The 12,192-nt window shown below is 40.4% G+C and overlaps 1 protein-coding gene across 1 annotated transcript in view; it reads right to left on the bottom strand.

Annotated features, from left to right (window-relative positions):
- The window catches only part of HS2ST1 (heparan sulfate 2-O-sulfotransferase 1), a 77,114-nt gene extending 65,094 nt beyond the window's left edge, over positions 1–12,020 (bottom strand). Inside the window, exon 1 of the mRNA XM_063407448.1 lies at positions 11,657–12,020. Within this exon, the coding sequence (XP_063263518.1) occupies positions 11,657–11,780 (124 nt within the window). The 5' untranslated portion in view covers positions 11,781–12,020. The remainder of the gene's footprint in view (positions 1–11,656) is intronic.
- Positions 12,021–12,192: the final 172 nt, after the last annotated feature.

Here is a 12,192-nt window from a genome sequence, read left to right as displayed (position 1 = left end):
TTTCCTTGCATAGTAGTTATCTCTAGAGGGCCATCTCATGTTTATATTTACATACAAATACTTAATATACATTTAGTAAAATGGATGTAGGAACAATCATTTCATTTCATATTCCTACTGCTACATGAATACTTCACAGATTTTGCTGCTTAAGTGTCAAGTTGTCAGACATTCAGCAGGTTTTCTCATACTTAAAAAGCACATTGTGTTATTTTTATTTCCACATTGTTTTAAGATATATAATGAGAAGAATTAAGTCTAAAAATTTTTACCATTTTCCTAGATTCATTCTTGAAAACTAAAATTTCAATCTCACTTAACATTTAAAACCTTTTCTCATAATTTCCATCAAAACAACTATCTTGTATGAATATTTTATAGCACTAGTTTAAGAAATCTATTACATATCATTACTTATTGCAAAACAATATGTGCTTTCAACTGCAACATTCCTTGATACAAGCTTCCATCCCCAAAACGTGCACATATTTAAAACCTCCACATAATCTCCACTAATGCTCCTTAGTCATTCAGTTTCCAAGGGCTTTTTATTATGGATTAAAACAAGGAAAAAACCCTCAGACATCTTTCAGTATCTTCATTCTTCCTTCACACTTTTTTTTTTTTCTTTAAACCTGATATGTGAATAATTTATCATGTATTTCTCTTTCTTAATTCTCATATTAGGACTGCCTTGCCATCTGCAGTATGCAATCACACTTAAGTAGGCACATAAAAATCAGTAGAAACAATACTTTGGGTTGCTCCAGCAACCACAAATGTTTAGAAAAATGCCCCCACAAGCATGTCAGTGAGACCATATTTTTCAGAGTATGGTTTGGAAGGCACAGACAGGAAAACCAGAAGAGGATACATTTAAATGTTTTGCTGTTTGATTTATCATTTCTTGTGCTAAACCAACACCAGTTTTATGCTGGTTTTTCGTATCAGAAAGGAGAGAAGGGTTTAACAGCCTTGTAGAGGGTGAATGACAAAGCAATAGGAATCAGAAGCAAGTACATTTTCAGTGAGTTAAACTAGTGAAGCCAGCCTTGAAAATAAGCATATTCCCCAGTACTCACTGGCTTTTTATTGGGATCAGAAAGACTGGGTAGCTCACAAATGCAGAAGTTGCACTGATCCTTTCATACATGTACTTTCTTCTTGTCCTACCCTCTCTATAAGGTAATTTTTAATATTCTCCTCTATGTCTGACCACGTGATTACAAGATAAATTTGCCCTTAGGCCAAATTCACTTAACACACCTCAGGAATAACCAAGAAGCCTGACCAGTATCCTGTACCATTTTTTTTTCTGGATTGGGCAAAGGGATGGCTGTCCCCTCCTGTCCAGAAGCCAACTTATGCCATCTCTGCAGTTCAAGGCCCACAGCAAATCAAGAGTTATTTTAACTTCATGCTCCAAGCTCTGATTCCTGCTGGTGGGGGAGCTGGGTACAGCTCTGGTTGCTACCCTGGCTCTCACTGGAGTGATTCTCTCCCACCAGAGTGCCAGACACACTGCTGGGAGAACACTTCACACATCCTCTGCTAACTTCAATAGCTCTTCTGTCACTTCTCCAGCCCTCTTATGCCCCTCTATGACTGGTAGAAATTTTACTTCATCAACCATCAACCATTTTTTTTTTAAATAAAAGCAGCTCTAACTGAATTCTGTGTAGAAGGTTTTACATAACCTTAACTGTTTTGGCCATTGAATAGTTTCAAAGATAAAATTCAAGACTGTACAAGACATGACAGGTCATAAACACTGCTGTATTTAAGTGTAAGCTTACACGGGTATTTCTGGTCATTCAGCCTGTGCTTTTGGCTCAGAATGCATGTTTGTGGGGCAGTTCAAGGACTAGAATAAATATTACTAGCCCACTAGAAAGTACTAGAATAAATATTACTAGCCCACTAGAAAGTAAGGCATTCTGACACTTTTAGCCAAAACCACCTAGACTACTGCATACACATTCAACACAGACAATAAGCCCTTGTCTCCAGGTATAAAACAAGCAGTATGCCACAAATTTTACAGGGTGTTTTTTATAGCTCGATCAAACAAAAATATTAAATACACTCCTGTTGAAGCTAACTTTCAACCTAAAGAGGCTCTGAGAAAACACCAGAGCAAGTTTTGCCCTCACTCAAACCAACAGCAGCAGTGGCAATTAGCACGCTGGATAACAATACGGACAGCAAAAGGAGAGACAGCCCGAAGTATTTTAAAAATAGATTTGTTTTGATAAAAATAGACAGTAAATTTACAAAACAGTTCAATTCCTACTAAATGCTATACACTAAAAGGTCATTTTATGACAGGAAGTCTTTGAACAGCAAATATACATCTACTCTTGAAATGCTCATCTTTTTAAGTGAAATGGACTTCAAAAACATACTCAGTTCAATCCCACTATACACAGTTTGAAGTCATCAAATTGGACAGCAAGATCTAATCACTTCATCACAAAGCAGCAAACTATTTATTAGGTACTTATCTTCAAAAGCTTTCCTTGTTAGCAGAATCAACAAACTTAATATAAAACAGCTACTCTGACTAAAAATCTATTAAAACAGCCTAAATTATTCTCAGATAAGGAGGAGGGCTTTGTAAGGGTCTTTATTTTGGTTCAAATTTAAAAAAAGGGGGGAAGAAGGGCAAACTCCAAGACATTCATTATTCCCAAAGGCACTAATTTGATTAAAGGAAAGCATTTTAGTGCTACAGTCATCTCAGTTCATAGGATAACATATCAAGAATATTATTATATTGTAGGTATTTTGCCAAGAAGATATCTTTTTACACTTTTTAAGAGTGCACACTGCTGAAGGTTTACTGACAAATGAGATGCTGAAAAACCTTGGCTCTGAAGTTCTCACTAGGAGTGCAGCTGAAATGAGATTCTACCAATGAAACACTTCACTCAATGCCAGCATACAAAAAACCTGACTTTATGGCTTTGTTTCAAAAAATACAGATCCTCTAACAAGCTATTTTGTGTGCCACGTACAAAACCACATCTTCAGAAAGTGATCATACACTTGTGCTCAAGAGTGTTTTGGGCAGGAGACAGGCTATAGTGGTTTGTCCTTCAGCTTGGGAATAAAACCCTGTGAGATATTAGTTTTACTGCAGACAATAGAAGGACATGGCTGGACTCAGCTTTTGTAAATATTAATCCTCTTTTCTTGAAGGAATAAAAAACTTCTAAATTACATCCAAAAAAAAAAAACAAAAGAAAAAAATCTTCTCCGCAATTTATGTCTGTCACTCAAATGCTGAAGGAGCCAAAATCTTAGTGCTTTGTTTCATTATGTAGGAAACTTTTTGTCTATTTAATGTGTCAGAATCAAATTCTATCATTTTCACATCCTATTGCTTGACTTTTACTCTAAATTTTTAAATTCTTGTTAGAATTAATGAAATCCTTTGCTTAGAATAACTGATCAATATCAACTCTAATATAATCAATTGTCAATTAAGATTTTGTATATTAAAATCCATTGCAAAAAGTCATGTTTTGCAAAAAGTGACTTCTCATTCCTCCTAAGCCCTCCAGAGAATTAATGTAAAGAAACAGAAATATTTCAATGAAGATACAGATATGCTATTCATGCAATTGTCCTGAATACATTCAACAATAATATATCCAGAAAAAAAGTTAGCAGAAATATGAGAGAGGAAAGATACACAGGGAAAAGATCCAAGGGGGAAAAAATAATTAAACTGGATTTCCCCTTCACTTTGCAGAAAGTGAGATACATAAGCATAATCTCTGTCCAATTGCTCTCATACTTCCAAATTCCTTTTTATTCTCAAGTCTTTTTGCACCTTTTTCAAAGTGAAATGAAATGCCACTGCCTTTCAATCTGCTGTCCAAGAAAGATCAGTCTTATATATCACAACATCAGAAAATATAGACAATGTGGGTGAGGAATATATATACAGATCAGATTTGTATTTCATAGGATTATATATATGATAGATTTATATACTCCATACTCTCACCTATGTATTTTTATACATATTAGGAAAAAAAGAAGAAGAAAATAAGATTGTCTGAGAGAAAAGCCACTACAGAAGTAAACGGGGAATATATGCATTTTAATTTAAGGAACCCAAGAACCCATCCCCACACTCTTTACAGTTTTATAGCAATTATGCACAAGGTTTGCATAAACACTTCAAAATCATCAAAAGCTGTTTTATCAAAACAGCACTTAAGTTTTACATATGTTTCAACACAAATTAGTATTCAGAATTAAACAGCAAGCTGATGAAAAAAAGGATGTCAGCTGTCACTTTAAACTCTAATCAGATACAGAAAGTGGACATGAAGAAGGAAGACAAAGACTGGGCCAAAGTGATAGAAAGGTTTTTTCCAAATACTTATTCATTTAATTATCTTATTAATGCTTTCACTGCCCTAGACTTCTAGCTACTCATGATGAATTTTATCAGTACCAGAAGCTTGAATAATAATTATTATAGCAGTAATCTTATAGAAACCATAATGACACAACAATATTGCAAAGTAAGGACAATAATAATATGCTGAATACCAGAGACAATAAAAGGACACATGGATGTAGTTGGGTTCTCTGCAGACCCACCTGCAAACAATACCTGTATGGTAAAAATATGCTCTTAATTTCTAGCCATAAAAAGTTGAACTATAGCAATGGAAGAATCCTTTGATAACATAAAGACACTCATTATGAAGGCAGTTTCTGACACTCATGGGCACGTCCTGCAGTAACACTGATGTCCTGATTGTCAGAGTATCCCAACACAGAGCCACACAAATCTGTGCAACAGGAATGCTTCCGTGAGTATCGACACTCGGTATCTTTAGAGAAGTGCCTGGGCATAACAACTATAATCAGCATTAGCAGTTATTGTGTTACAGGCAATTACTTATAGGAATGCCAAACGGAGGGACCTGAGTTCTCCAGAACTTAAAATGTCAAGTGGAGAGGAGCTGGGGGGTGAATAAAGAACCAGCAAGGAAAGAGGTTTGCTTTCCTCTCCTAAGTGGGTGAAGACTTCTCTGAATGCCGCAGTTCTGAAGAGGCCGGGCTTTGAAGACACCAACTCCACAGAGCCACGTTTTCAGGGGAGGGGGCGATTCCAACACAATGGATGGGCTTAAGCACCACATGAAGCTGAGGGTTTGAAAAAGATAGTGCCTGTCCCCCAGATTGCAGCTAAGAGTCTGTACATATTTATGAAAGGCTGCAGCCAGCTGGACAAATTTCAGATGCCTCTCACAACACTGGAGTCCTTTCACTCAGTCTTTTATCTTTTATTTCCAGTTGAAAAAATAATGCAAATATACATACTAGTTCAGCTATTTTTCTACAGCATGGAACTCTCATTATGCTTGCCAGGCTAGTATTTCAGATACATAAACAGATTTCAAGCAGAGCTCTTACCACTATTTTAATACTGCTTTGACAAGGTTTAAATACACTTTAGATAAGTGACAAAACCTACAGATTGCACACAGTTACACAAAAAGACTGTCTTTTGATCCACTGAAGTGATAATGCATGGAGGATTCCATATGCAAAAGCCATCTATTTCCCGAGGAGAAGCAAGAATTGAGGGAAGGTGCTCATTATTAGAAGACAAGACCAGTCTGGCCAGAATAAGTCTAGCAGTGAGTGACTCATGCTTGCCAGTCAGTAGATATGGAAATTACTTCTTCATGAACTGCTCAAATGTCCCTAACTTCAGCAGCCAGGGGCAATACAAAGCTATGCAAAGAAAAAAAAATCCAGCTTCAAATACGTCAGTTTTCTGAAATACAGAAGAAAAAAAATTCCACAATTTATTTCCCTTCACACGTATACAGAACCATAGAATGGCTTGGGTTGGAAGGGATCATTTAGTTCCAATATCCCCACCATGGGCAGGGACACCTTTCACTAGAGCAGGCTGCTCAGAGAGGCATCAAACCCGTCCTTAAACACGCCGAGGGATGGGGCATCCTCAGCTTCCCCTGCAAACAGGATAAACTGGAAGCAAATCTGTTATATTAAATCCAAGGTTTACATAGTTTAACAAGGTCTTTTGGACAGGTAGTGTATATATATATAGTAGCCTCTAGTGAGAGGTAACAAAACAAAAGACCTAGGAACTTCCAATCATTGGATTTCAGAGGTATATTGCAGATGTGAAAATTACCTTTGCCATGCTCAGAAGTAGAAAACAGACAAGAAAAACAAAGTGAGCACTGACATCCCTTTATGCCATAATGCTGTTGTGTTAATTGCTTTAGCACAGAGTAAATAAAGGCATCAAATGTAGTTTTTTCTGTTTTCCAATAGTGTTACCACTTCTCCTTTTAGAGTGCTAAGCACAGTACAAAAACCTGCCAGATATTTCATTGTTGAAATAACCCAGTCTATCTTCCTAAGTAAAAAAACAATGATATGGAAGAACAGGATGCAGAACTCCTTTGAACACTTTCTCCTGAAGTTGTCAGCCTTGAACTCACAGCTATTATCACCAAATTTTAATATTGCATTAATTCACAATGAAGAAGAACAAGGTACTCATATCCCTTTGACTGTCCCACAAGCCTTTTCCTACAGAGGTGACTGTGAACATGTCTCTTTTCCAGGATTTCCACGGAGAATGGTACTGCTGTTCTATGAGCTCTTCAACCTAAATTTGTGCCTAAGTAACATAGACATATTTGTACTGGCCCAAATCTGGCCTTTTTCAGTGGAGAATCCAGAAAGACAAGAGTGCCTTACCTGGTGATTACTTCATCCATTGCCCGTGGTTAGAGGGACTGGGAGGGACTGGAGGTGCTTTATCTGTTTTCTCAAGTCCATTTAATCTCTCAGAACTGCCCTCAAAATATCTCTAACAAAAATATCCCCCTGCCAGATAACCCTTCAGCACAGCATCTGCTATTAGAAGCGAAGGCACAGCTCTCAGCACATCACCAATTTTCCAAGTTATTTCACTAAAAGCACAATGCCTGCAAAGTAGGTCCAACAATACCGCAGGTTCTCACATGCAGAAGGGGAAAGGTATTTTAAAAGTTATGCCTCTTATTTCCACTGTTATAACCAACTGTTGGGGTACCAGCAAAAGTAGGGGAGATCAAGTCACAGACCCTTTAGCAAGTCTGAACTGCCTTGGTGTGTGCTTGGGAATGTCCACAGTTCTGTACTAGTCAAATGTCAGACATTACTAATTTCATAGAAAATAGAACACCAACAGCTGTAACATTTGTTCCCCCAACAGTTATAAAGAAATATAAAACCACAAACAACATAAATCAACAATAAATATATTCTTACAATTGCTCAGCATCACAGTTTTCAATGGGAAGTACAATTGTAGTATGGGAGTCGTGTAAAATTTATTCTGAAACCATTTGGAACAACCAGAGGCACGGTGAAAGGGAATGGTAAGAGAGAACCAAGTGAAAAAGTATGATAAAAGCAGCAAGACAAAGTGGAGAAAAATTCCACTGGATGGAGATATACTAATTCAGAAAAAATCTAGGGAATTATTTGCATACCTGTGTGTGGCCAGACCTGCCAAGAATCACGAACTCCTCTTTATAAATGTTCTATGTCCCTTTTTATAAATGCTCAATTACAAAAATAACAATATGCTAAGGAACCATGCGTGCTATATTAGAACAGACAACTTAGTAACTTTTCTGAGGGATTTTCCAACAACATGCAACAGGCAGGCCTACCAACAGGAGATTTTTTTATTTCTAAATAAAGGAAACATGAAATGCCCATCATTTCATATCCCAAAAAAGCAGAAAATCTTATATGTCCATAAAGCATAAGACTTAATCACTGGGAAGTTAAATCCTTTAACTTCAAGGGAACAGTGGTTTATTAGGCACAAAGTGCTTAGAAAGATACTACCCCAGCAAGGGTAACGTACGCTAGGAAACTACCCTAATTTTTTTTTAAATCTGGATATAAATCGTCAATTCAATTTTCTTTCCTAGGCTAAAGAAAAGAGCCTTAGCCTTTCAAATGATTTAAGTATTTTTAAACAAAAAAAATTGAAAAAGTAAAATACTAAGGATTTCTTTTAAATTACAGACTTCTATACACTGAATTCAAGATGCTGAATTAATAGATACGAGCCATTATTTTGTTTATAATTTAACATAAGAAACACATTACAGCTAAGAAGTTTCTCAAAAAGATCTGAAGCAGGTTCAACCCTAGCTTTTGCCGTTATGGTATACTGTGTTTCTCAGACAAAAACTTTTTCCAAATACAACATGTAAACATCACTACAGAGCTAGAAAATAGCATTATTATTTCATTTCCTCCCCACCAAAGAGCAATCCTTCTCCATCTCCTATCCTCAGCTTCTCCCATCAATCCTGCAGACTTCAATCCTCAAATGAGACAAGGTCTTGTCCCATTCCCTGGCCAAACCTGAAGTACTTCGAGTGCTTGGTGTTGTAAAACACTATTATTTTAACAGAAGAACTGGAAGAACATATATGAACTTCCCTCTTCCTTCTCCCAACCAATAAATTACAAAATCTTGGGGAGGGAAGAGAAGATAGGCATGGATTTCATCCAGCTAGGTCATTTTTTATCCAATTCACAACAAATACTAATGGCAATGCAGGAGATGGCATGGTAAAACATGTTAAATGCTAGGTCAATTTATACCAAAGGCAGAGCTGCACTCAGTAGGCTTCCAAAACCCAAAAGAGGCAGTCACACATCACTTCTGTTCTTCTGTTCCAGGAATCAACAATGAAACCTCAACATTTGCCTTTTATGTGCAATACTCTCTACTGGGGCTGTGCATTCCTAGAGCTAACAGGCACATACCTACACCAGGCTTAAATAAAAACATTAAAGTTCTCACTGGCAATTAGGGACAGCTTAGTCTGCAAAGCATGCTAATTTATCATGTAAACCTATAACAATATGAAAGATTAATAGCTGTAGGTAGAAATCTCACCAAAAAAAGGTATTTCGAATTGTTTGCACTCTGCTTGTGATCTCACCACTACAAACTACTTGTAAAGAGCTGCAAAGGAGTTAAGATTAATATTTTTACTTACTTTTTTTTTAATTAGTAAGTTATTTTTCATATTAAAAAGCTCACAGGTTTACAAATACCCTTTTAAAGGATCATAGCAATTTGGTCACAAAAAGCAGCAGCAGCATTTGTGATGGCCATTTGCTTTTATGTCCTATACTTCTCAACTAAGAAGTCTGCCAGGGTGACCACGTTTACCCATATAAAGTCTTACAGAATAAAAAGAGGTTCCCATTCTTTTTTCACCCAGAAACATGGTCCAATTTCACCTTACAGGCAAGATATTTGAAGTTATTAAACTGAAATTAAGGCCCCCAACTCTTCCCTACAGAATCTGGAATTGTTCATATGTGAAGGATTTGGATAAAGCCCTTTCTGTCTGAAAGAACAGTTGAACATTTTTAGAACTGCTGATAAGACTGCACAATTATTTTGCTATCAAATCTGAAGTCATTTGGTTTTCCTAGCCAATGCCTTACTCTTTCAAGAACCTCCCAAGATGACAGTTTATCACGATATATCAATGCAAACACATGGCACAGCTCAAAACCCAGTCCCCAAACGCTGACATAAAGCACCCACTGAAACACAACCGAAAGACCAAAAGAGCTGCTTTGTCCTTACCCTCTAATCACAGTATCACCCCCACACCATTCTTTTAGGGGGCACGGAGAAAAATGACATTCAAGTGCATTAGGCCAATTAATTACTTCTATCTGGAGAAAACCATTTGCCAAAATGCAGCTCAGTAGAAATCTAACCAAACATGATGGTAAAAAACCAGCTGTAATGAAATCTTAATATTTGCTAGTCATAAAATACATACCAAACGTGTGATAAGGGAGACACTCAGACAGCTAGAAGCTTTTTAACAAAGCATACTCTCACACTAAAAACTGGAATCCGAGTTCAAAGCTGCTGCAGAAAGTCCTTTTCCCCTTCCTTCCATGGGTTTTGGAGAGCCACCACTAAGTTGCACACAAAGAAAATCTTTCCATCTTACTTTTAAGAAATTTTACAAGTTTTCCGTTCTCCTTGAGAAATAAAATCAGCAGAAGATAGTAACTAGATTCTTGTCCCAAAACAGTATGACTATTTTAATCCTCTAAATATGTAAGTTAGACATGCCCATTGCATCTATATTAAGGAAAAAGTTGTTTTACCAGCAAAATTCTTTATTATCACGTGCATTATTTTATTCTTTTCATGCCAGGAGGTAGATTTCCCTAAAGTAACACACACTGTCAGCAACAGAAGCACTGAAGCCATGGCTATGCCACTTAACTTACAGTTATTGAGACCCTGCAAAAAGATGTCTCGATTATAATTGGTAAGAACTTTCAGTTGAGAAGTATGCAGACTAAGGGCTTCCCTCAACTCAAGCAGTCTTCCCTCAACACTGCAGTTTCCAGGGTCCTAATCACTAATATGCAGTTTAGAGAGAGTGAAGTGGAAAAGAAATGCTGTGAAGTAAAATCTCAATGGCACTCATACAGCTCAACATTAAGTTATGTGAACTCTGTTAAAAACTCATTGTTAAACTTCCCACGTCACTCAAATCCACTTCTACTGTTAACACCAGAAGGAACACGATGTGCACTTTTCTTCCTACCAACTTATATTTACACTATTAACTATTGTTAATAATCTAAATATCTTAGTATATTCAAATAATAGGAGAAAGCAAATCTAAAGTTTGCAAACCAGTTCTTTTATCTTGTATACAGCAGAAGTGGCAGTGCTCTGTTTTCACAACTCCTAGGCACCACAAACGAGGATGAGAATGGTGTTTTTTCACATCCTGGAGACTCTTGATTAAGCAATGTAAAATCTTTACAAGTTCTGCAGCCTAATGTACAACAGACAAAGTAGTAAGATGTTACCCGCCAGGCAGATATTACTCTAAAAATATCCTTTTAAGGCAGGAAAAGTAGAAGAAATTTTACACAAGAGATTTCTGTGAGAGTTAAACAAACTACCTATTTGTCATTAAGAGCAATACCTTCAGCTTTCTTTTCTTTACACCGTGCTTTCCTTTACAGTGCCAAGCGTTAGTAAAACGTCGGAATTAGAAATCAGATGTGAAGAAGATGGTAATTCGCTGCAGCAGCGGCAGCACCAGCCTCAGTCTGGGCACCACGGCTGCTGCCGTGCTCCGCGCCAGGTGCCTGAGGAGGCACGGGCAGGCCGGCCGCTGCTGCCCACGGCCGCGGGCACCGCGGCTCTGACAAAACCCGTTCAGACACCACAGACACGGCTGTCTTCCAGCGCTGACCCCTCACAGATCTCCTGATCTCGCAGAACAAACAAATGCACTCAGAGGCCAAGGCTGCCGCGGACAGCCCCTTCTGCAGAGTGGCCGGCCCGCACCGATCGCGTCCCGTGGCGCGGGGGGCGGCGGCGCACGGCGCCAGCGGCAGCAGCGCCCGCCGGGGCTCCCCCAGCCCGCCGGGCTGCCTCAGCCCGCCGGGGCTCCCCCAGCCCGCCGGGGCTCCCTCAGCCCGCCGGGGCTCCCTCAGCCCGCCGGGGCTCCCTCAGCGCCCGGCGCTGCCGCCCCCCGCGCCTCGCCCGGCCGCGCCCGCCGCCGCTCACCCAGCTTGCCGCGGGACTCCTCCAGCTTCTGGATCTGGTTCTCCAGGAACAGCACGGCCACCCCGAAGACCAGCACCGCCAGCAGCTGCAACTTGGGCGGCAGCATAATCCTGAGCAGCCCCATGAGCAGCAGCAGCAGCGCCGCCCGCCCGGGATCACGACATAACGCGGGGCCCGGCCCGCGGGGGCCGGCGGGAGCCGCGGGGACGGCGCGGGCGAGGAGGGACGGAGGGAGCGCGGCCGGGGGCGCGGACAGGGCCCGGCGCCGCCGCTCTCACATCGCCGCGCGCACGGCCCGCAGCGCGCCCGCCCCGCCCGCGCGGCCCGGCCCCCGCCGCGCCCCGCCCGCCCTGCGCGCGCTGCTCGGCAACCGAACGCCCGGCCGCGCGCCCGCCCCCGCCCCCACCGCCGCCGCCGCCGCCGCCGCCGCCACCGCCGGGCCCCGCGGCGGGCCCCGCCCCGCGCCCCCGCCATTGGGCGGTGCTGCCGTGGCCCCGCCCCTCGAGCAGTCCGATTGGCCCGCCCCGGGAATCGCT

This window comes from Prinia subflava, chromosome 10 (genome assembly GCF_021018805.1).
Source record: "Prinia subflava isolate CZ2003 ecotype Zambia chromosome 10, Cam_Psub_1.2, whole genome shotgun sequence".
NCBI lineage: Eukaryota > Metazoa > Chordata > Aves > Passeriformes > Cisticolidae > Prinia > Prinia subflava.
Note: the sequence above shows the minus strand (reverse complement) of the source record. Positions and strands in the feature narration are given on the sequence as shown.